This window comes from Ostrea edulis, chromosome 1, assembly GCF_947568905.1.
Source record: "Ostrea edulis chromosome 1, xbOstEdul1.1, whole genome shotgun sequence".
In the NCBI taxonomy this organism is placed as follows: domain Eukaryota; kingdom Metazoa; phylum Mollusca; class Bivalvia; order Ostreida; family Ostreidae; genus Ostrea; species Ostrea edulis.
The window spans coordinates 18764726-18791410 of NC_079164.1; the positions used below are offsets into that span (position 1 = coordinate 18764726).

Below are 26685 nucleotides of genomic sequence, written 5' to 3' on the forward strand. Positions count from 1 at the left end.
ATCGATGTCGGATGACAGAAACTTACGAGAAATTTTATCCCCCTCCCCCTAACTATTTGAATTTAGATTTTTATTTGACATCGATCTTTTGATCTCGCCCCTTAATTAAACGATATAAAAGAAGATCTATAAACAACGGGGCCATATCACTTGTATGAGAGAGAGAGAGAGAGAGAGAGAGAGAGAGAGAGAGAGAGAGAGAGGTAATTTTACGTAATCGTTCAATACATAGAGAAAAATTGAGACTGGACCCTGAGAAGGTATTCTTAAATCCCTGACCGTACTTTTTGTCATCTTCAATTTCAACTTTTTTCATCAACTTTGGGATCACGAAGGGCAGGGTAAATCAATGACGATAATGTCATCCTGATCCCAAGCTTAAAGATTAGGGTCAGGTATTTAAAAAAAGGGTAGATCGGGAAACCAGAGCCACATCGTTATTAAATTCACGCCTAATTGAAATAAACACATCAATCACATTCATAATTCAAAACAAAGGCGTATCCTTGTGAGAGTTATGAAGTTAAAGAGCATCATCCACAGCTTAAAATACGAGTTCACACTCAGTCAATAAACTGAAATTAAGGCATTGAGGTGAAGGCGATTACAGGTAAGATGCATGAAAAGAATTATAATCTATTTTTACTACAATGGAAATATTGTTTTAATTGAAGTTTTGAATATATGTAACTATGCTATGCGCTCTTAATCACTATGCGACCGTTTCTATGACAAAGGACCCCTGGTTTTAAAGCCTCGTCCGAAATTCTTGGACTCTTGCTACTAATGACATGTTATTGTCAAATAACTATAAGGTATGGCGATCCGTTTTTCTATTTATTTAAAAAAGTTTAAGAGAAATATATCTTTAACGAAGAGATATATTCTTTAATTTAGAGAGACATATAAATAGATATCTCTTAAAGCTAGATATCTTTTTAACATAAAAACGATAGCTTTTTAACTAAGAAAAAAGGGAGACATCTCACAGCAAAACTTGGACTTTAGGTTATCTTATTCGAAAACAAAACACCTTTTTTATCATTCAGAGATGAATTACAAAAATCATATAAAATACTTGAGAGCTTGTATCACTCTTCTGATGGTGAAATCATACTTCATAAACGGTGTTTTAACCAGCCATTAAATAAAAATTCAGTGTAATGAACTACCTGAAATAGATAGTTCTTTAATTTGTTGCTTTAAGACTTACAAATACGAGAAAACTAATGATAACATATAAATTTAATTACATGTACATTGTACATTTTAATTTCCACAGAAAATCACTTCTTGATTTGCGCACACTGAGCTGAATATAAATAGAATCTCTTTCATCACGTGATCATTGATAATTTTTCGTAGTAATGTTCATGAAAAAATTTAAAAATTTCGCGTCTTCCGTTACCGTCTCTCCTGATACTACTGCTATACACTATGCCTCGCTGTACATTGCTTTAACCAAATAACATGTTTTGGCAGTCTTGATGGAGTCATCAAATAAACTGAAAATAATTTTTTCTAACACTACCAGTACACACTGTTATGGGTCGGAATAAACCTGCGACCAGTAGAAATCAATCACAAATAATCCAAAAATTTAACAATTCATTTACAGAAAACGATATCAATGAAATAACTATCAACTTACAGTAGGCCTAATCAAAGTTTGCAAAACAGGGTCCGATTGTTTATTTACTGCCGAGCTGAATTCACACTCGATAATAAACTGTCACAAATCGGCCTTAATTTAAGTCCAACTTCCAGTAATATAAAATAATTTTGTAGGGTGCTTCTTACCACATAATTTACTGGCTATTTATGCCAAAACAAACTTATTAGCATTCGTAGAAATTATACATACCCACGGTAGCAGGAAAACCGGTATTACATCAACTATCTATTGCACTCTGACAAATATCGTTCGGCTGAATCCCCTGAGAAGGTATTTACAGCAGCTATTTCTTTCAACAAATCAAAGTCATACTTCATGTAAAACCGGAACGTGTTTTCCTAGACGAAAATATGCCCTCAGTTTTCTCTCACAACTAACGTTAACAAACTGATACATGTACATAAATAAACAAGCATTCTGAGAGTATTGCATAGCAATGCATAGTCCCCTACCGGAGGTAAAACTTATTGGACCGCAACAATATTCGAAGTTCATTATGCGACCAAGGTAATGGTAAACGGGAAGATTGGGAAACTAAGATGGGAATGGTTGGAAATCAACTACTATTCAGGTACAAAAACTAGACCAGGAAAACTTCAAAATCGATTATTATGGCAAAGCAATCATCATGATGTACTAAATATCAATCGAATATCTGTAAGCACATTAAAAAAAAAAGTCCAGAAAACTGAAAATTCATGTTATTTTTTTTTTAACCAAGGGCCATAACTTTATGAAAAATCAATGGACTGAGACAAAATTCTAACTTGATCTGTAACTTGTTAAGGTAAAGCAATGTAACAAATATCAAATGAATATCTGCAAGCACATCGTAAACAAGTCCGGAAAACTAATAATTCATGCTATTTTTCTAAGTCCAAGGGCCATAACTTAGAGAAAAATCAACGGACCGAGACGAAATTCATCTTGATCTGTAACTTGTTATGGCTAAGCAATGTACCAAATATCAAATGAATATCTGCAAGCACATAAAAAATCCTGAAAACTGATTTGCAGGACTGACGGACAGACAGACAGACAAATGGACGGAGCGCAAACCTTCGGTAGAGGACTAACAAGTAGTCAATAAATGTTTTACGTTAGCCTAATGACAATAACAGAAATACAGTTTCATTTGCGAGTGAAAAATATTGTTATGAGAGAGGTAACATGAAAAAGTGAAGATATCGAACAGTGATCAATCTCACAACTCTCATAAAGAATAATAAATTAAGAGTAGAGCAAACACGGACCCCTGGCCATACCAGAAGTGGGATCAGGTGCCTGGGAGGAGTAAGCATCCTTTGTCGACCGGTCACACCCGCAATATATTGTATTTTTGTTTTCACTTATATTGAAACGTCACCAGCTGTAGGTGAAGTACCCCAAATTTAAACCAATGCTTAGCACTCAGGACCGTAGCAGTGAGGATCCTTTATCGTACCAACGCCTGCCGGGACACGGGACATCCGGTTTTTTAAAGGTCATATCCTAAAAACCCGTGATTCTCACTTCTAAATGGCGAAGGAACAATCACTACCTATTCTAATGTCTTATATTTGACGCGGCCATAACATGAACGGGGCTCGAACTCACGACATCCCGGTTACAAAGTCACTGTTCGTTATCTTCACCTTTCATACATGTATATACCCCTCTAGACTGCAAATTTTGTTTTAGATGTGTAAATTATTTGATTGCTATTGAATCTAACTATTCTAAAATTTCAACTTATATTCTGGAGAAAACAAACATGTTTCGATGAGGGAGGAGGTGTAACAAGATGGTAAATCTTTCGCCCCAATTAAAGGATAGCGTGCACTAAACATTTAGTGATCAATCTCATAACTCCTATAATCAATACAAAATAGATACTTGGGCAAACACGGACCCCTGGATATACCAGAGGTGGGATCAGGTGCCTAGGAGGAGTAGACATCCCCTGTCGACCGGCCACACCCGCCGTGAGCCCTATATCCTGATCAGGTAAACGGAGTTATCCGTATATATTTCGATGTAAAATTTTGATCCCCTATTGTGGCCCCACCGTACCCCCGGAGGCCATGATTTTAACAAACTTGAATCTGCGCTATGTCAGAAAGTGTCATGTAAATTTGAACTTTTCTGACCGAGTGGTTTTTGAGAAGAGGACTTTAAAAGATTTTCCCTATATATTTGTGTATAAAACTTTCATCCCTTATTGTAGCCCCACCCTACCCCCGGGGACACTGATTTTAACAAACTTGAATGTCATTTGATTGATTGATTGCATATTGTTTCACGTCCCTTTTGAGAATTTTTCACACAAATGGAGACGTCACCAAGAATGGTGAAGGGCTTCAAATATAGGCCTTTGTTCGGCTCTTACGGCCATTGAACAGTGAGAGTTCTTTAGCGTGCCACACCTACTGTGACACAGAGCATCCGTTTGTAAGGTAATCTCCGAGGACCCGTGACATTCACACCTGATGCCGAGCGTTTGGCGATGGAACTGTCACTACCTGTTTTAACGACTTAGGTCTGTTGCAGCCGGGATTCGAACCCCGACCTTCCGCATGCGGGGCGAACTCTCTACCTCTAGAACACCGCAGCGGTCCAGAAGCTTTTCGGGCCCAGTAGTTGTTGCTAAGATTTTTTAATAATCTTACCCTATGTTTGCATTTTCGTGATTATCCCCCCTTTGAAGGGGCATAATTCTTTATTTGAACAAAGTTTAATCCCCTTTACTCATGAATGATTTGTACCAAGTTTGATTGAAATTGACTTAGTGGTTCTGGAGAGGAGATGAAAAAGTGAAAAGTTTATTTATACAGACACACAGACAGACGACAGATAAAAAGTTATCAGAATAGCTTATTTGAGCTTTCAGTTCAGGTGAGCTAAAAAGCAAACATGTAAAATATCTCTACACATGTTCATGTTTTATTTAATATATATTACTGTACTATGATATGTTCTTTAATGGACTAGGTTCAGCACATTGCAATGCCTGGAGAGCAGCTAGCGTGCGTTTTGCAGATTGCACAAACAAAATGTGGAGGATCTTCGTTACAAAAGTCAACCATATTAAAGGCTTTCTCCATTGTGAAAGCCTACAATTGTTTCTACTACACTAAAAAAGAAATTTCCTCAGAGTTGAGCGATATTGTAACATTTTCTGAACTGAAAGACTTCATAATTTCTAAACGCGACAAGAGGAGTTCGAAAAAAGAAATACAAGACAGACTTGAGATTGTATGCTGGCGTATATGTAAAGGAAGCTATTCGAGACGACTGTTCACCGAATCTGATGTGTTCAAACTATGGCAAATTTTCAACAGACTCACCGATGAAGAATCCTACCCTCCTGTGATATCACAGCAAGATGCTGAATGGGCAATGAAGAAATTTTCTGCGTATGTAAATAGTAAGGAGCTTCCACGTGGAGGCGATCTAACATTTCAGAATTTTCTCAGTTATCTTGAGAATATTTTCAATGCCAAATCAATCAGTCAACCATTAAAGGAAATTCATGAATGGCTGGTGAAAGAAGTCATAAAAAGCGGGTGGGTTTATATGAGAAGCAAACGGAGATTCAATTGGTCGTTATGGTCAAGAAAATGGGTCACCTTGACCCCTGGCAAACTACAGTTTTCTAGAAAAAATATCTCTGAAGATGCAGTCATGAACACAAAAGGCGTGTTTTACATCTCTGAAGAAACAGGTATTCATGTAGCTAAAGCCGAGAGAAAAATGATGAAACCTGTGATACACCTATCAAATAGTGAAGGCTTTGAATGCCACATTGCAACTGAAGAGGAAAAGGAAATGAATTTGTGGATATCTGCTCTTAATGATGCACTCAAACATTATAAAAATGACACAAGTCCTCTTTACACAATTTTGAAAGCTCATGGCCCTAAACACTCGGAGTCGATAAATGCCAATCGCTCGAGAGAACGTGAAAAGTCTTTCATTCTCTCCACAACCAAACGAAATGAACGTAAGAAAGAGAAGGAACGAGAGAAAAACGAGTCACAGACAAACGTCAATAAAGGAAACTTACTTCGATTGAACTCTGTGAATAGCGAAAGAGAAAAAATCAAAGCTGTTTTCCTGGAGCTTGATGAAAATGGAAACGGATACTTAGATGAAAGTGAATTTTCTTCGGCACTGAAAGAATTTGGATTGGACCTGAGTAAATCAGAAAGCAGAGAAATCTTTAGAAATATAGATATAAATGGTGACGGAAATATTATGTTTGATGAATTTTATGACTATTTTCTGGAAAATATTCTAAGTCAGGAAAATTCTGTTCTACTGAAAGCCTTCGCAAATGCTGATAAAGATGGCAGTGGAACAATCAATTTCAAAGAATTTTCAGAGTTTTTGCAAGACCGACATCTTTCGATAAGCCTCGACCAAATTTTATCAACTTTTGATAAAGCTTGTAAAGACGAACTCTCGTTACAAGATATCCAGTGTATGTCATTTCTCGACGAAATTGGCGTATTTCAAGATTCAAATGAAACGCTTGAAGCTCAATTGAAGTCGCGATTTGAATCATTCGATCCCCAAGTTCTTAGAGATAGAATTGAAAAACGTTGGCAAAAATTTGAGTCCTTCAAAAGGCAGGGAGAAAACGGGCATGATGTGATGACAGGTGGCAGTGGAATCGTGGAAGACATCGTGCCTGGGGAATATAAACTAGAAGATCTCGCTTTCTTCAGGGACTTGCCCAAATTGTTACCAAAGATGACCATTGTAAAGGGAGTGTCGTGGGAATCAAGCAATATTCCTGACACATCCGGAAACCTAATTTTTCCGCATGACTTTAGTGGTAATATAGAAGCAGATATTGCCACTACTGAACTTTTGGGATACTATGGGTGTACTTTTGCTGATTGCAAATTAGAAAAGGTTTTCATTCCATATCGCCATGCTGTGCAAGACTTTACTTACAAAAATGATTACCTAGCTGATTATGTCGAGAAAAAGAATGGAGGAGCCGGATTGGAAAGACACGGGTTCTCGCATATTGACTGCCCGCTGGACGATGATTCTGGATTCTTCATATTAGGGAAAATAGACAGAGACGAACTTCACTTGACAGCCTTTAAAATTCCCAGACGACAGACCCTGTACATTCCAGGGAACTCCATTCACTCTAATGATTACCTGAAGGGAACCTGGAGAACGATGTTGTCGGACGAGACCAACATAGACCACGTCAATCTCAAAAGGAAATCCATTGAAGATGAGGAGTCCTTGGCGTCCTTTACACTTGAGTTTTCATTGTAAGAGATTTCTAGCAGTAGTCACATAAACTGGATAAATTGTCATTGGTTTTACATGCATGTAAAATAAGAGACTGTGGTACCTTATGCAATGAATATAGTTGTTAAGAAAGAGGGACCTAATTCTTATATTTTTACGGCTATAAAATAGGCTTTCGAATGGATAATGCTTAAATTTCTCATATAATGTTTTATTGCAGTTTGAATACTAGTCAACAGTTGTTTCGTTTTGTTTTTAGTATTTCATGTTTCCTTATTTTTGTTCTGAGTGTCGAGTCATTGTATATCATATGAAATGTGCTATAATAAATTAGTGCTTCTCAGAATAAAAAAAAAAAAAAAGGAACCTATACAAGAAGACGTATGTTTCGGGTCTCGATAACTTTCCCCACGTAAGATGTAGGACTTTGATATAATAAACTCAAATTATAGCCAACGTCCCCAAAACCTAATTGGTCGGATTTCTATCGGATGCCGGCTGGTAGTGGTTTATTGACGTGATCAGCAAACTGCACTTCCTGCTTCATAAGGAGATGTGCGCATGTGTAACAATTCATGAGTGTGTCCTTTCCTTTTATGTACTGCTGGTCATGTCCTTCAAAATAAACAACAAAATATATTATCCATATAACTCAATTTCAAATATTTGAAGTGAGGTTTAGCACTGATAAGCTCTCTATGAACCCGTATAAGCATAATTTTTAGCGAGGTTTTATTTCGGCATTGTTAGTGACAGTGTTGAGATCGCTAAAACTTAATATCGCTGATTAATTTTATTCCAGATCGTAGGTAATAGCTATATCTTTCTAGGAATAATAAAATCGCTGAAATTACCTCTTGCTAAATATATACAAGTATACACATAATTTATGGAAAATTCGCTAACAGAGTGTCTCATTTAAACAATACCACTTATACGGTACGTCGAGCTGGGATATTACGGATATCAGTGACAAATCATAGTCTGACGTCCTCAAATGAAAATCCTACGTCATAGCAAACTATGCCCTGCAACTCTTTCAGGACACTCTGGAGCATTTTCTTTACATGGAATCTTTAAATAACATCATAAGACACGAACGGACTTTCTGAAAATCAGAAACCATTAAAAGGACACCTTAGGATGTTTTAAGGGATCTTACGAATATTTTCAATTGAAGATTCAATTCAACATATCAAGAATTGAAATGATGATCTCTTTAATTGAATTATTTTTCTCTAAGAAGAATTGATGCGTGCATTAATTCCATTTACAAAATCGTTGCAAATGATTAAATATATATTTAATTGAATTGACGAGATAATAAAATCCAAAAAACTCCAAATTAAATTTTGCGAGCAATAATTTCACCACATTGATGCGCGCATCGATTCAGTTGATGTGATCAATGATTGATTTGATGAGTGCATCAATTCAATAATTAATTTGATGTGTACATCAATTCAATTATTGCGAGCAGTAATAGTATTGGTCGCGATTATTCAATTGATGAGGGGAAAAATTGGATTGATGCGCACATCAATTGAATTATTGCATGCAATAATCGAATTAAAGATATCTTCAAGTAATTTCAAATAACATCTTCAATTATTTGCGTTTATGTTAATTTCGCGCACCGTAATTTTCCCTCTCGAAGATCGGAAGTCTATAAAGCACTGAAGATATCAATCAGCCCTAAACTTTCGTTTAAGAGCTTACAATATGTATGACAATACGTTCAAGCTTTAATCTTTAAATGTTTGTACATACCACACTTGTTAAAGACCGAGAAAATGAGCACCGCCTTCAAAGTTACCTGGTCTATGAACCCTTGTCAATCAGGAGAAACTAAACTTCAGATTGGATACTAGAAATTGATAGACATTTAGTTACTAGTCCTTGTTTATACCTTCTCTACCTTCTCTTCGAGTCTACGAAAAACACAGTTTAGGGTTCCGGGTGTGAAAATAATTGTTATTTCGGCTTCGGTAGCGATTTCTAGTATCTTTCAGGTGTCATCAATTCCCCACCAAACCCTCAAGCATGATGGCAGTCACCATCCATGTGAAGAATGGGAAACGCCAATCAGAGAAAGCCAAGAATTTCATAGTAGATTACTAAAAGGTGTAACGTTTGAAGAAATTCCAAAACGGTTATACAGAAGTCTTGAAGGCGAATTCTAAATACGAAATCAATATCTGAATTAGCCAATCAAAGTAAACAATACCTGTTACATGATTTAAAAGAGACAATATACAATTCTAATCAAATTCCTTTAATGTATGAAATTGCCTACATTTTGATTCATTAAATGTTCAGCAATATATCTGTACTTCATTGACATCTGTGACAGAGACCAGATTCTAGACCTTAGCGACCGAATTCCAAGCGGCGATTACCGACTTCCCCTGGCGTTTTAAAGTGACTCCCTCTTTCTTTTTAGCGACTCTCCCAAAGTAACGGTTGTGAATGGTGGAATTGAGAAAGTCGCAATAAATTTGAAAGGGGGCCTCCGTGATCGAATGGTTAGAGCATCGCGCTCAAAATCACAGGTCCTCTAGTGAGGAAGTTTCCCAGTTTAGTTGCGGAAGGTCGGTGGTCTCTTCCCAGGTACATTGTATCTGGGTTCTCTCTTCCACCAATAAAATGGGCGCCACCAGATAACTGTAAAATTGTTGAGTGTGGCGGAAAACAACAATAAGATAAATAAGATAAGATGAAATGGTCGCGAACTGTTTGGTCAACTTTGTTACAAAGTGTACTGATCAAAACGGCTGAATGTATACTCAGCGCTGGGATGACTATGACAAGGATAAGGTCATTAGCTTGAAAGCGTATGATTTAACACCCGAAGCATACAGACAAAAGTTAAAAAAAAAATAAACAAAAAATTGACAATTCAATCAATATTGAATTTACCAGAGAAAAAGAATATTTATTTCATCAAGTTTTGAGATATACATGTAGATCAATGGAAATTTCAAAGACTTCCGTCAACTCATCTTAGTAGAAGAGTTTAAAGAATATGTTCATCAAGAAATAAGAACATATTTAGAAAGAAGAGCATGAGACCTCTTGAGGACACAGCCATTATTTTAGATGTTTACACACACTCTCTCTTATAAAAGGAAGTTTTACGATACATCTCAGACTAGTAGTTTAGCTGAAAGTTACTCTGATTAAAAGGAAGCGTTGGGGTTTCAGACTTCCCTTTCCTCAAGTCCCCTGTCTCCACCTTGCTGTGGTTTCTACTTTCGGTCCAAGATCTGGACGTTTAAAAGGTTCCTTTACTGTAGGATCGCTTCCTACTTGTACTTAATTTTTTAAAAAAAAAGTTCATCTGATTAGTGAATATTTTAAGCTTAAAGTTACCTGACAAACCACAGCCACATGTTTGTACAGCGTTTCGAAATGATAGGAAAGCCTGAGTTCTCACGTTCCTGATGAGCAGGGTTCTAAGTCTAATTCTGTTGATTCTATGGGTGATTATAAGCCATTTTTGTCTCCGTAATTTGTTTCACTCAATGGCTCTAGTAAAGTTAAATCTGTTTAAATTTTGAGATACACTGGTGCTGCCCATACTTTGTTGTTTGAGAATGTGTTGTCATTGTTTGAGCAGTCTTCTGCTGGTGGACCAGTTTTATTACAGGGGGTTGAGCTAGGCGTCATTGATGTCCCCCTGCATATAATTTATATGAAATCAGATTTAATTACTGGACAAGTTATCGTACGTATTCGACCTACTCTTCCTGTTCAAGGCCTTTTCATGTTGCTAGTCATTTATACGTAGCTGATGACAAAGTTGTACCAGATCTCGTAACTTGTTGGAAAACCACTTCTAATGTACATGTAGCTTACGATAATGAAAACGTCTGTGTTGTAACCAGAAAGATGACCAGAGGAAAAGAAACCGAGACTGACCATGTTCAACCCCTTGACACGACTGGTTCCTCTCATAAAATTAATCTCAATCACACTTTCCCATTTGACCTTAATAGCAGATCAACGATTATGAAATCACTCGAGAGATCTCGCTGTTCACACTTTGCTAGGAGATTTGTTCCGAAGATCGCAAGTTCAACCCCGGGTAGGGTCGGAAGTGAACAAGTAAAGATAACGAACAGTGATCAATCTCATGAATCCCAAAAAGAATACAAAAAGCTAGAGAAGGACAAACACGGACCCCTTGGCATATTAGAGGAGGGATCAGGTACTTAGGATGAGTAAACATATCCTGGTGACCGACCACACCCGCCGGGGGGCCAATATCTAGATCAAGTAAACAGAGTAATCCATAGTGAAAATCAGTGTGTAAAGAACGGCCTAACAATTTCTATGAAACACATACAACATTTGCGACTTAGATAGTTATAATGACCATAGAATTGGTGAAATGCTGACTTTAAACGGGACTGTTGAAACCCCTGTAACATCTACTTATTTGTCAGTAGCCTGCCTTGATTTAAGAATTTATCATAGCCAAAACATGCTCTCGAATATCAAATCAGTTGTGAGATAAACCATATGTGCAGGTGATAATATATAAATAGTGCATGTAGTTGAGGGTAACATTTAAAATTTTCACCCCGAGAAAACCATTTTCAACCGAGGCGTAGGTTGAAGATGATTTTCTCGGAGTGAAAATGCTCAATGTTACCCTCAACTACATGCAATATTTGTTTTATTATACTGAATGTTATACAAACAGCAAAGCAGAACAACTTACTCTGTTGGCATTTGATCAATCACGGTCATGCGATATTACGTATATCGACGCAGTTGTTTATTATAAACGCTCAAACGACGTCGTCTAACAATCTACGGCGACCGTAGGAGTATAAATTTGACGCATGTGATAATTTTTATAATATCCCCCGTTGCCAAGTACTGTTACCCGTTGCTAGATATTATCACCCTGGAGCGCGTGCTTTCTGTTCTCAGAGGGTAATAATATGTTTGTTCAAATGCTTCTCGACCAATCAGATTCGAGTATTTTACATGAAAGTATGATGATAAGAAGCTGTCGATGGAGAAACTGAAATCATCCCGTTTGTCATAAAATTGAGTTGCTAGTTTGCCGTCCACGTCCACGTTCAATAAAATATCCAAATATAAAGCAGAAGTAGAAGTCTCTGTCATGTCTGTTATTTCGCGCTCACTGTGATATATGAATCGACGTATTACTGAAGCGGTAACTACGTGGTAAAGCGTTCGCTTCGTGACCGGGAGGTCGTGATTTTGAGCCCCACTCGTACCATGGCCGAGCCCAACCTAAAATCCAAAGACGTAAACATTGTAGTGATTGCTCCTTCGCCAAACGCTCGACATTTAGAAGTGAGAATCACGGCCTGGTCTTTAGGATATGACCTTAATCAACGACGGAGGTCTCGTGTCGCGGCAGCCGTTGGCACGTTAAGGAAACATCACTGCTACGGCCGTAAGCGCAAAGGATAGGTCTAAATCTGTGTTACTTCACCGACAACTGAGTGAACAATTCTCGACGGGACGTAAAACAAACAAACGAATGAAAGTGAGCATTATTATAAATAAAACGTCGTCGATATATCTATGTATGTCGAGTTGAAGGTCAAATCAAGATTTTGTTTTTCTTCTCATGTAGAAATTTGTGAATTTGCCTCATCAGATTACAAAATCTCTCATGTAAGTATCATGGATAATAACATTCCCTTCCTTAAGATGGAAAACGTTATTAATGTGGAAAACCCTGCGTAACATACCAAACATAGAGGTATTGTTCTTTACCAGCTCGTGTATCTATATAAGAGTTCTTGTGTAACTGACCCTGTTTGCTGATCGGTACACTAAGTCTTCTCCCTATTCCTTCAAACGTATTTTTCACAAGCTCTGACTCCGTCGGAGAATTCACACCAACAAAACTTTCATGAATAAAACGCATTCACACCTGGGCTGGATGATCGACTGGACTGTGCCAAAATTGCAAGCCACGTGAAAGGCCTTAGCTGAGAGAATTTGTTCTCCAGAGAAGCCACCAGCAAAGGCCCAGGACTTCCATCCCCTAATGCACTGAATAACATTCATCAGTTCCTGTTGGTAGACTTTCTAGTTGAGGATCGGGAAGTGAATAAGCTTTCTCAGCTAAGGCTTCGAGGAGCATATCAATGTCTTGCTTAAAGGTCTGCAAAAATAAATGTAATTATGAAATTAATATTCTTGTCCGAAAATAGTATACACAAAGCGGTATCATATGAAATTTGATCTCCCAATCTTTTTGGAATATCGTACTTATTTCTTATTACTCGGTAAATTTAAACTAGTGCTTTCATAAACTTCTAAGTGACCAAAAGCTGACCGAACATCATGCTATCATTACTAAAGTCCCGTAACTATTGCAATGTCTTGTGTATCTGATAACTTTAGCTATAAGAGGAATTGAAGTTATGATTCAACCATTAACCCCATCCCAACTGATTGTAAATGCACCAACGCCTATGGACATGGGTATCCAAAATCGAGAGAAAAAATGGACAATTAGTCATTCTTTTTATTGGCAAAAAGTATATCGCATGTAGGCCCCAAACTCAAATAGTTCTACAGACACGGACCAATCATCCGCATTGACTATTGTCCTCAGAAAATCTGCTTTAGAATTCATAGTGCGTGGGACCCATTAAATATTTAAATTCATTTAGGTTAACAATAATATAAACAAGGCAATATCGAACAAATGTAATTTCGTGTTTCCCATCTGATCATGAATAATGTTGATAATGTTGTGATTGTCAGAAGACCATTTCACAAATGCTGAGAGCACTCTATAGATTTTCTCTCTGAACTCACATCCTCTGACTACTTTATTTCAGATTATTAACTGGGTGTGAACAGGCCGTTTAAAATGTGACTGATCCTCTTTCATCTCAGACTTTCCTCACAAAGATACGACTTGCTTTAATTATGAGTGTCATCTATTGATTAGAGTGTGTCATCATTTCATTAGTAGAAAGGCTAATGATAACAGCCATTTTTGTGTCCCATAGGAAGGACTGAAATTATCCAGTGATAATTGCACAAGTGGAGTAGATCACAAATGTGCTTTACGTGATTTTGGAAAGAGATGATGTGCAGAGGAAAATAACAATTTTACCATAATAATACGTTATCTTTTTTTTTTTTTTTTTTTTTGAAAACCTCTCATTAATGTTTCATATATTGACATTTAAACGTTCACTATTCAGAAATGACAAATTATTCAATACGTATAATTCAGACAAAAACGGATACAAATATCAATATACTTTTGTTTCATCAATTTAAGAAAAAAAATTTCATTTTTGAAAATACATAAAGGCATTAACTACGGCGCTTTACACCAGCATACTTCATGAAGCGCTTCACGAAAAATATGATGGCGTGAATCGTTGCCATCCATGCCTTCAAGTATTTTCAAAAATGAAATTTATTTTTTATATTCATATCTTAATTTCATTTCTGTTAAATAATTCTCAGCTGTTAAAGTAGTTGCACTATCAAGATTACTCTGTTTACCTGATCAAGACATAGGGCGGGTGTGACCGGTTGACAGGTGATGCTTACTTCTCCTAGGCAACTAATCCCACCTCTGGTATGTTCAGGGGTACGTGTATGCCCAACTCCTTATATTGTATTCCTTGTGAGATTGATCACTATTCGTTATCTTTGCCTTTCATTCATACGCACATCATTCACATTCAGGAGGAAATCATTTCAATCAGTAAAAGATATCGAAGGTAAAACATTGGAAATGTGAATATCCTGTGATGAAACCAATGCTAATTTCCGATTCCAAGTCCTGGGTTTATCCTTAGTGTGTGATAGAAAGATACTGAATGAAGGTCATGTTTGGAAATATCCAAGACCCTTACCCCGGGGACTGAAAGTCTTAGGGTGATGTCCTAGCGGTCATCTAGCGCCACTGTGAAAATGGCAGTGGTACTATTTTGTTTTACAGGTATTATGATGTGATGAATTACATCATGAAAATATTTAATACCTCTCATTTTGTGCTATATGGCACTGTACTACCACCATTTCTCATAGTGCTGTTAGTTGAGGGCTAGGACACCACCCTCGAAATTTCAGTCCCCGGGGTAGGGTAATTCGATGTTTCCGAACCCGATGTGTCATGAATATGTACAATACGTTCTGAATACAAAAGTGAGAGATGTATCTCAAAAACAAGAAATGGTAACATCACCATTTCTATACAGTGGTAGTTCTTCTCCACCCTCGTCATTTCAGTCCCTGGGTAGGGTATGTTTCCCAACCCGATGTGTCATGAATAGTACCGTGTATAATGCATTATAAACAAGATAATTTTAATGCAAAGCATCGACCACTAAACTTTCAAATATTCTGAACTATTTTCAAAGAAACACACGGATATTGTGATTTGAAATGTTTTATTAAAAAACAATATTAAGAAACCATTCATTTTGAATACTCACTTTGAAAAACACATTAACAATTCTGTCATTTATGCAGATGGACTTAAGAGAATTAAAAAAATATTATGAATGTATGAAATGTCCTTTTTAGATTTCTATATTAGATGTATCCGATTACAATTGCAGCGGAACTTAAACTAAATCATTTTGAAATCAGCGGATGACCCTCAAAAAACTTGCAAGTGCTACAAGATGTATATCGAGGAAGTTTAGAGAAAACACATTAAAAAAATCTCCCATGTAAAATGCATCATTCGCTAAGATCCTCTTCGTGTTTTTATATCGCTTCTAACGGTACAGCAAATACCATTTATACCGCTCTTCAAAATATTGGTCCAAAGCGTATCTCTCCAAACAGTATCGAATGCTTGCTTGAAATCTGTAAATGCACAGTACAATTTCTTTTTGTTATTTAGAGTATATTTACTCTAAAGGTCAATAATAAACTAATTATCAGTGGTACAATACTCTTTCCTACATCCTATTAGTATTTCACTTCAAAGTTCCATTTCGTCTACAAAACTGTTAAAAACATTCATATAAATACTACCAGTGGCGAAAATCTTTCTCATACAACTGAGAAACGTTACGGGTTTATTTGTGTTGTACCTAGAGTGGCCGATAGGAATTCTGAAACAGAAAGGGTGATCCATCTTTACCGGAAAATTCTACATAAAAAGGCAAAAATATTGAAAAAGTCGTTAACACCAAATGCACTTGAGAATTTTCAAGTGGTTTTGTACATGATGCATTTTTAACAACACTACTACCCACTTGTTTAGATAGAGTTCTACAATTTAACCAATTTTTTTAACAAATGAGTTATAGGTGTTCTAATTCAGTGGGACTAAACAAAATCAGAACTACATCTTATTCTGTTATCATATAACTACGACTTTTTCTTACAAACAAAAGCAAATATAAAATAGACAAACGGGTTGCTAGAAAAGTGCACAAAGCCTATAATTTGATGGAAAGTACTGAAATAAGCTGTAACTGTTCTATCAGACACAAACATTACAATAGTTGCTAGTAAATACGAAATGCCGTAAAATGCCAAGATAACTACGATAATGGCCACAATTTGGTTCATTCGTCGTTTAACATTGCATTTCACAGAGGATGTCTTTATGGCTCTCATTTTTAGATAATGCAGAATAGCCATGATAGATAGAGTAACAAGCATGGCAAGACAGCGAACAGCCACTTCAACAATTGCTGCCCATTTCAAGAATTGGTTTCGGTTTTCGCGGACAAGAGTTTTGAAAACAACTCGAAATGTAAACCACACGCAAGCATTGTATATCCAAATCGCAGCGGACGCAATCAGTATTAATGAAGTTGAAGCATGGATCTTGCATTCGATGGGATTCACTGTTAATCCAAATCGTAATACGACTAAGAGGATAATCTGACACAGTGAGACGTGGTAAACCATCAGCTCCAATATATAGAACATGTCCTGTGTGTTCAAAAATGTCTGATCATGGTAATGAGTTGCAATTAAATATGTCCGTATATTCGTGAACCAGCTTAATGCGGAAAATATGAGGCTCATGATATCGGAGAAAGCTAGGAATCCAATTGCCGTATATGTTGGTGTGTGTAATGATTTATCCAAAACGATTTTACAGATTGTTAGTAAATTTCCAAGGAGCCCCAGCATGACGATGACAAAGCACGGAATATAGGTCCAATTTACTAACGCTATCGACCGCTTCATTTCATCAATCCACTGAAATTCCACATTCATAAGAAAATCTTCCATTTCTCCTACGTTACTCGCGTTAGACTTCATCACGCTCGTCTGCAAGTGTGTTGAAACGTTCGCTATTAGATCTAAGTGATATACCATACGGTGGCTGGTATATAGTAGATACTGTTTGCAAATTTCCTGTTTCCTGTAAAAGGGACACCATGTAACTCGTAAGTTGAGTCTATTTAAACAAACGAAGTTTTCAACATGGTAGCATCTTGATCAGGAGATTAAGGTATAAGATGTTTTGTGACCTTGTATTTTTATGCCTATTTGGATTTTCTACTTGACATCCAGTTGGTTTTTTTTGTGTGTTTGAATTGAGCTTTTCTCACCCCTCTGTGTGCAATTCGCCACGCACTTTCTATGGTTGAATGATTCGAAAGTGATGTAATCGATCAACCCATATTAATTGAAATGCAGGTAGATATGCTAGTTGAAATATCCAGTATATAATTACACCTATTAATTGCATTGATTTTCTAATCTCTACGTTGCTAATCAGAGTTATCATTCTTTATTGTACGTTCATTGTTTAAATATGAATCAAAATATATTTGTATAGTACGTAACCAGTGGCGTAGCTACATTGTAAGCACGTGCTTACAAATATTTCACACCTAGCTATGCCACTGGTAGCTATACGTTAAACATACATCTTCAGTAGATATGAGAGATGACTGAAATTAAATTTATATATTGTTTCAATACAGTTTGTCATATTGGCCATCATAACCTGGATAGGTCGATATTGGTATGATCATTTGTGTTGCGAGATATTTTGTAATATGGATTGATTGATTTATTGTTTAACGTCTTTCTCGAGAATTTTTTCACTCAGATGGAGACGTCACTAATACCGGTAAAAGGCTTCAAATTTAGGCCTTTGCTCGGCGCTTACGGCCATTGAACAGTGAGGGTTCCGTGGCATACCACACCTACTTTGACACGGGACATCCGTTTTTAAGGTCATCTCTGAGGACCCGTTACATTTACACCTGGTGGCGAGTATTTGACGATGGAACTTGTGACAACTTAGGTATGTTGCGGCCGGCATTCGAACCCCGACTTTTCGTATGCGGGGCGAACGCTTTAACTTCTAGACCACCGCCGTGGTTTTTAGGCGGTGGCTATTTATAGCCACTGTCTTATGCTGCCGCTGCAATGGGCGTTCCTGTATATACACGGGGATCCTAGCGGCGGAAATTTGCAGGCAGAAAATCAAGAAATCTGAGTTGTTTTTATTATAGATATTACATGTGTATGATTGTAAACAGTTTTTGAAGCCTTTTCAATTACATTTTGTGCTATATATGCGAAGATTACCCCCAATTACTGGTACGTTACATTCCTCGATTCATCCATATTCATAAGATAACGGCGTTGTTATCAACAATGCACTGGATGAGTCGTTACATTTTTAGCTGGTTGGATAAGCAATTGAATACAATATTCAACATGATTTCGTATCAACATGATTCAACATGATTTCGTATCAACATGATTTCGATTTTCATGAAACTGAGTAAGTAAACAAGAATACTTAGAATAAAAGTATTAGGATAGTACTGTAGCGTGCAACCGTGGTTTCTCAATTTAGACTGAGCTATTTGCTCAAAATATTGATCAGCGATGTGGGTCCTATCGGCTTCATACCGAGATATTGAAAAGCGATTGGCAGTAAAATGATTTGAGACAATGATCAGTTCAAATGATTAGCTATTTTACAAAGAACAATGAAATCACGTACAATTATAGCAAAATTTGATCAACTCAAAATGACTCACTTCAATTACTCAATATTGCTCAATGTTAGTCTTTGCTCAATTTGACTCAATCTGTATAAATGAGAATAATGTAGCGGAAGTAAGGGTAAAGGTGAACAATGTATCATTCCTATCAGTGCTCGAGCTGGGCTTCGCCATTTTCGCCAATGGCGAATTTTTTTCAAAAATGGCGAAAAAAAATTGAAAGTGGCGAAAATCCCTTTTTGCAATAAATTGTATTTTTAATCCTTTGTCAGTGACACATTATCGCTTGTTTGTTTATGCAGTCAAAATCTGTTTATTCAGTCAATGCGTTCGACCGGAAATCTCGCGTCACAGCCTCAGGTAATTTATGGCTGCAAAAAAGTCGGTGATTATGTAATAAAGTACATCGGACAGCTGTTTACCCTGCTGTGGTCAATTGTTTAACATTTAAAGTCGTATTCATCTCCACATTAATGTCAATTCTTAACCAGGGAACCGACCGGTAATTAAATTGGCCGTATTATTGTGTATAATGTATACATGTATATGAATACATCAATTGTTTGTTTTTGCGGCCAAACTTGTTGATTACAAGATTTTGATTTTGATGTGTTTGATTTTAGTTCGAATATTTCATAAACAATGCGGTCGGTCACCATTGATATGGACATAGCAATTTTAATAAATAATTTTCTTTGAAGTTCGGTGCGCAACAGTATAAAAATGCTAATCTCATAAGACTATGCACCCCATTCTATTTTGACACTAAACTTGTAGCTTCTGACCCTAGTCCGTCTAAAATTAAAAAAAAAATTATGTTTGGCTTTACAGTCAACCCCACCTGCTCAAACATCTGATTCTCTCCAAATTGCAAAATCTTCCATACAAAAACGGAAATTTAATAGGGAATGGTTGAGATACGACTCTAAATTGGGCTTGATGTTTTGTGACATCTGCATTTCGGCCAATGTACACAATGTTTTCACTGAGGGGTGTAGCATCATGAAGTTCATATTTATATGATTTATTATCTGAAGTTTGATTTCCATAATAGAATTTATCAAACAAATCAACTTCTTATTATTTCAGAAAGAAATGTTTAAGTATGGTAGCTGGATATGATTAAGTAATGTAACTGATTCAAAATGCTAAAATAAGTGTAATGAATAAAATAATATATAATATGATGGAAATAATTGTAAAGCATGTGATTATTTGTGCCGCACCACTCCCCGAAAAAGTGGCGAAAGGGAATTCTGGTCCAGTGGGAGCACTGATTCCTATGTAAAGTATTTAATAAAGTTATATTATTAATGACTTTGTATAGGAAAGACTTATTCAGTCACGTCTATACCTTACCGTTGTTAAGCTTTCTCTTTTAATCGATGTTCTTCTTGGTCCAGATGTGTGTAGACTGACTTGGTTTCACAGTATTTATAACCTAAAGCTTCAAGCTGATTGGATAGTGACTGGGCATTATGATTGGCTAAAATCTAGCCATTTGATTGGTCATTGTATCAATAACTTTCAATCCACTTCTGGATTCACAACTTTAACTCAAATAAAGGAATGTATAGGAATATATTTATCACACAGAGATAATACCAAATTCGTTTCAGTACGATAGTTTTGATTCGTTAATTGGTTTGTTTATTCGATTGAGAGTATCAATTATAGCTCACCCTATGTGACATATATTTTATAACAATTATTCCTTCACCTCGTGAATTTCGGCATCTTTGAATTTGATATTGTACACATTACATAAAGCGATGAGTTTACTTCAGCAAAACATAAAGATCGATGTTAGGTGTGTGGACAGTTCAAAGCAATAGGGAATCAATCGGTTAACGATGTTGAGGTAATTGCTTCGTGTCACTTCATTTGATTTCAACAGGAGGGGATTTCAACTAATTTATAAGAGCTGGTATAGACATGAATGTTTATAGATTTGACGTTTACATATAGGTATTTTGTAATTTAGAGTGTAGTTGTGCAAATATGGTAACAACCGTAGGTTATGGCCTGTCAAGGCTAGTCTCACCTCCACCTCGTTCAAGCGAGGGAGGCCACAGTCTGGTAAAATACAAAACCAGGTGGCGCTGGAGACAGGGAGAAGGGCGGTCCCACTTACACTGGTTCAGAACGCGGTAATCGTTCGGATCAGGCACTTGTGTTTACACTTGGCCTCCTTTGTGCCCATACTGTCTTGATTATTTTGGTTAAATTTTATTAATTTCAAAGCTACAGCTGTTACGATGTTCTCCTCAACCATTGACCGATGTATTTAAACATTTATTTAAAGTACTATATACATATCATTGCAGATGATGAAAATGACCTAGTCGTGATATCGACTGACGAGGAATTCCAAGAGGCGACTAAGACCATTAGCGATGAGTCTCTGAGAATCTTCATTCAGAGATTAAAAGGTTTGAAAACTAATTATGACAGTATTTATCATAAGATTTATATTAAGATCTCTTTCAAGAAGATTTAGCGTCAATATGATAGGAAGCCTGAATAGTATTTTTGTTCTATATAATACATGCATTTTATCTTTAATTCATAGATTGTTCTAACATCTTAGCGGGGAGAAAAGTGGAATTCGATAACGATCCCGACGCTATAAAGGTAAGACTATCCAGCTGTAAATTTCATCTAATTTATATATATATATATATATATATATAAAAGCACTAAAGTTCCAACAACACCCGATACCTCAAAGTGTCGGATCCACAACATGGATACAAGGTCAAATACAAAAAATTATACAAAGCACTAAAATGACCAACGACACGAACAACGAGATTGTCAAATTTTCGGGACGACCCGTCCCTTCTTCAGGACAAACGAAAACAATTACATAATGTGGTCAATATCAACAGAGCATAATAACAAAAACTGCATATAAATACATCTAGCACTACAACTACATTAATCTACAAACGTATTTACAACGCAGACTACATGTTTTTGGCCTTTAGGCTTGCCAATCAATGCTAAAAGTGGAGCGAATTAGGCCATGCCTTATTCGTCCAAAGAGCTGATCCAAAAATATATATATTACACATTATATGTATACATGTATATACATTATATATCAACTGCTGTGGCGACTCACAAAACACTTAAAATTTAAATATTTAGTGTTGAATACGCATATTACGGTAAACTGTTAGTACATATATTAGTTCGATTTTGTTTGGTTGTAGACTGAGTTGACTGCTGAGGAATGTCGACCTAGAAGATGGGAACGTCGCTGCGGTCTGGAGAGATTTGGCCGAGGTCAGAGATTGTTGAGTCCAGCACCATTCATGAGGCGCAGAAGATACCAAAGAGAGATGCGTGAGCAACAACCATCTGAAAGAAGGATGTGGAAGCGCATGCTTCGAGAAAATGTTGATGGGTTTGATAAACCTGGGAAAAACATCCGTGGACATCGCTCTGGATGTGGTTATGGTAGACAACAGAAAAGGGCTTTAAGATGCAACAATGGAGATCAATATCCGATCTCAGATGGTGAATGCCCCGAAAATGCTGGACACCGCTGGGGTAGAGATGAGAAGGGAAGTCAAAGGTGTCACCGTCGATATTTAAGGCAGACATTGGACAGCGAGCTCATGACTTATGAAAACTGCCGTTCTCGCATGAGAAATCGGGAAAATCGAGGGATGAAATCGAGCAAAGTCGGTCCCACCCACTCATGTTTACGGAATAAACCATGCAGATTGCGGGAAGACGATGCCCGGAAAAGGAACAAGATGCAGGCGTTCTGCATCAGTTCCTCCACAAGAAAGGGAAAGAAAACCAGAAACAATTAGAATGCCGGCTGGTAAGAGAAGTTGCAGGCGACATAGACAACAAATGGGGAAAATCTTGCTGAAGATGACTCTAAAGGGTATGCAACAGCATGACTGCGAATCAAATGCGGGTTTAGAGAGAAAATGTTTTGGAAGACGTTGCAAAAGTTACAGACGAAGAGCAATGATGATTGACACTTCAAGTACCCATCAAAAGCAAGACAGAGAACCTGAAATATCCGAACTTGTCGAAACTATGACCATCGACGATGGCAAAATCGAAGAACGAAAGGAACGGGATGTATGTGAAAAAAGAGAAAGAAAGAGAGCATGCAAGTATAGAAAAGGTGTTGACAAAGATGATGTAACAGATGAGAATACCACTTCCGAGAAGGCAAATAAAACGTGCCTCAGAAGGCCCAGAAGAAAGGACGAGTCAGACGGAGCAACCGGATTACAAGAAGACTCCACTGAAGATCAGGAAGACACTGGGGGAAATGGAGGTCTCCTGGAAGGGAAATGTCGAGGAAGACGCAGGGCGAAAGAATGCCAGCGTTCTATGCGTGATGAAACCACTGCTCTCTGCAAAAAGAATGGAGACGAAGAACACGACTTTGGGATTCTCACTTTGACGGTTGGAATAAATGGCGACATGAAAATAAAACCCCGGAAACTGGCACGGAAACTTGGCAGATTTTTCAACCAGTATAGCACCGGCTGCCAGGAAGATGAGCCATTCGGAATACGACATTGTCATAAAGAGTTCAAACAATACCGTGGTCGCGATTCTGAGCGCCAGTACAGACGAATGTTCCACCGTCAAGGACGATGCCGAGAAAAAGTGCGGGATTGGCATCCAGAATGTCCAAGGAACCACTGGAGTGAAATCGGAGCCCCTGGACTGAGAAATATGCGTCCACGTGATTGCCCATGGTAGGGGATCGTCAGATTAAAGATATGCAGTAAATCAGTGAATCAGACAAGTAAATCTATTTACATTGAATGTACCGTTTACTATCGTATCCCCCTTTATTTGTGCTTTATTTGTTGAACGAAAACCTTTCATTTTCTATGAAGTGGGAAGCAATATCTTAATGAAAATGTCATTGAAATGCCTTTAGAAGACATTTCAAACAATTGGGTAAATGTATTACTTGGAAATAAAATTTGGATCAGCACACTTTGCCTAGCGTATGGGAAATTGATGTTTCATTTTGTAATTTTAGATTGATTTCGATTATATAACATGTTCAAATTCCTTGATGTTGAATTAAGTATTGTGTGATTGCTGTATTAGCATACATGTATATCTATTCTATTGATGTACCGCAATAAACATTTCTTTATAAATCCTCATCTGTTTTATTCAGCGGGAGATATAACATACACCGTGTTACAGGATAAATCTGAGATAAAACATTTACCATATTACAGGATAAATCTTAGATAAAACATTTACCATGTTACAGGATAAATCTGAGATAAAACATTTACCATATTACAGGATAAATCTTAGATAAAACATTTACCATATTACAGGATAAATCTTAGATAAAACATTTACCATATTACAGGATAAATCGGAGATAAAACATTTACCATGTTACAGGGTAAATCTGAGATAAAACCTATACCATGTTACAGGATGTATCGGAGATAAAACCTCTGGAGGAAAGATAGGGGCTCGGTAGAGCACTTACTGGATCCAGCAATGTATCTTTATTTGTAAGAGTTTTTATGTAGTTTTGGAATCCAGTATAGGTTCGGTAACTCATATTCATTCGACCCATTGACTGGGATAAATGTGTTTAAAACTGAAGCATGGTTTTGAAGAATTTCCTGTTTTGAAAGGCAGTTGGAGTATAAGTACGATTGCCAAAAGTGGAATTAATGCCAAGTTCGTTTAAAAAACAGTTGTAATAATGAGCCTTACAAACAAAGACAATGTTGTTACTAGCTTTGTCAGCTGGAACCAAAACATATTCCTCATGTAACCTATCTAATTCTTTTATCACTTCTGGTTTACTAAACACAGAAGGATAGATGGAACGTACTTTTGTTTTGATGTGTCTAATGCGGGATTTTAATATTCTTCTTATGCTTTTAACCCATTATGACAATGTATCAAGTTTTTATTTTTCATATTTAGCCCATCGTCTGGCATAATCTTCGACATAATTGATAATGAGAAGAAGTTATGTCGCCAATTAAAAGACCGAGATTCTCTGTATTTAGGACCTTTTGTCACAGGATAAATCGAGATAAAACCTATACCATGTTACATGATAAATTGGCGATAAAACCTATACCATATTACAGGATAAATCTGAGATAAAACCTATACCATGTTACAGAATAAATCTGAGATAAAACCTCTACCATGTTACAGAATAAATCTGAGATAAAACCTCTACCTTGTTACAAAATATAGAAACATTTATCTTGTAACAAGATACGTTGAAGATAAAACCTATACATGTACATTGTTATAGGATATATCGGATATAACCAGATAAGTCGAAGATACCTGTATCTTGTTACCAAAAAAAAAAGATAATTTCAGGAGAAAGAAACGTTAAAGAACCCTCACTGTATACGGCTCTATGGTCTAAGAGTGCTTCGAAACACTCTCGAGCATGTGCTCTGAACTCTGATTACCTACTACATGTAACTGAATGTCTATGGTTGAACATTCGTTTGCTCTGAATTCTTGTTGTCTTACGTTTTAAAGATAACATCTTTGTTATATATTTTCAAAACTTAAAATATGGGTAAATTGTTGAAATTCCCTTAGTATTTCATTCGGCAATCTTGCACGTATGAAGGATACATTTGGTGCATGGGGAGCGGTTTGGGAAAGTCTCTACAAGTTCCCCTTACAGTTAGTCATATTCATAGTAAACATACATTTAGTTGTAGCGGGTGTGTCCAACTGTAAACTTAGTGATTAGAATAGAGTTATATCTATAACGAAATTGAGAAATTCATGGCGTATGTTGACTTTTCTTTATTCGGTGAAAAAAAAAGTTATTACGTATCCTTTAAAAAAAATAAAGGTTAGACAAGTAGAACTAGAAAGCTAACACCGCCACCATCACCACCAGTGGAGTCAACGGGATTTGAAAAACTCGTATGAAAACGAGAATCAATTCTAAGTTTTTATAAGTAAAATTAATACAATTTACCGTACGGAACATAATTATTTCCAGGATTTATCAATTAATTCCAAAAGAGTGAAGAAAATTGATATAAAGTTATAATTATGGGGATGGATAATATCTCGCAACGTTTGAATATTGTTGGTCTCCCATCTTTTATAGGGATTCTAAATTTGTACTTATTACAAACAAACGAAACCATAAAATCCATATCACCCCATGCATCCACTTTTTGTTTGTATCAAGGGTCTTGAAGTTCGAAAAATTCAAGCCAGATATATTTGATGCACCTGAGCAACGCTAGGCCTACTTTCAGGCCTCGAGACCATAACCTGAGAATAGATTTCAAATCCAGATAACTTTTAAAATAATTTTCATAAACAAATAAAATTTTCAGTAAATGTTTGCATTTGATTTTATAAACCTGCAGGTTTTAAACATCTGTGCTAGATAAATCTTCAGATATAAGTAATCAAAATTTTGACTTTTAAAAGTCTATTCTCAGTTTATGGCCGTGGGACCAGACTGGTTTTTATGCGTCATTCGAGAATCAGTCACTCATAAAGTGAAGTGCCGTAACCTTTGCACTATACATGATCACCCAGTGCCGAGGTTCTTTGTCATGTCAACGTCTACTGTGACAGGGAACTTCGGATGTTGTGTTATTTTTTTTATCTCATCCGAAAGACCCGCGTATTTCACTTTTATGCCTGAAAAAGGAATAGTTACTAGATATCTTAAACGTCTTCGCTGGGACGTGACTGCCGGTGATCAAATTCGCAATCTCCCGTTGCACAGCAAGCGCTATGCGCAACTTGGTA

General features: G+C 36.8%; 2 protein-coding genes and 1 pseudogene across 2 annotated transcripts; 2 read left to right on the top strand and 1 right to left on the bottom strand.

Annotated features, from left to right (window-relative positions):
- Window positions 1-375: 375 nt before the first annotated feature.
- Window positions 376-7171, top strand: LOC125663313 (uncharacterized). Its single transcript, XM_048895608.2, has 2 exons — window positions 376-610; window positions 4646-7171. The coding sequence occupies exon 2, from the start codon at window positions 4661-4663 to the stop codon at window positions 6953-6955; it is 2295 nt and encodes a 764-aa protein (XP_048751565.2). The 5' UTR covers window positions 376-610; window positions 4646-4660; the 3' UTR covers window positions 6956-7171.
- Window positions 7172-15331: 8160 nt separating this feature from the next.
- LOC125663357 (neuromedin-K receptor-like) lies at window positions 15332-17243 on the bottom strand. The gene has a single exon (XM_048895649.2). The coding sequence runs from the start codon at window positions 17189-17191 to the stop codon at window positions 16283-16285; it is 909 nt and encodes a 302-aa protein (XP_048751606.2). The 5' UTR covers window positions 17192-17243; the 3' UTR covers window positions 15332-16282.
- A 963-nt stretch (window positions 17244-18206) lies between these two features.
- On the top strand, window positions 18207-23781 carry LOC125663461 (uncharacterized; annotated as a pseudogene).
- Window positions 23782-26685: the final 2904 nt, after the last annotated feature.

Excerpts from the sequence above, each read along its gene's own strand:
- LOC125663313 (XM_048895608.2), top strand. The coding sequence starts at position 4,661 with ATGCCTGGAGAGCAGCTAGCGTGCGTTTTGCAGATTGCACAAACAAAA.
- LOC125663357 (XM_048895649.2), bottom strand. The coding sequence starts at position 17,191 with ATGAAGTCTAACGCGAGTAACGTAGGAGAAATGGAAGATTTTCTTATG.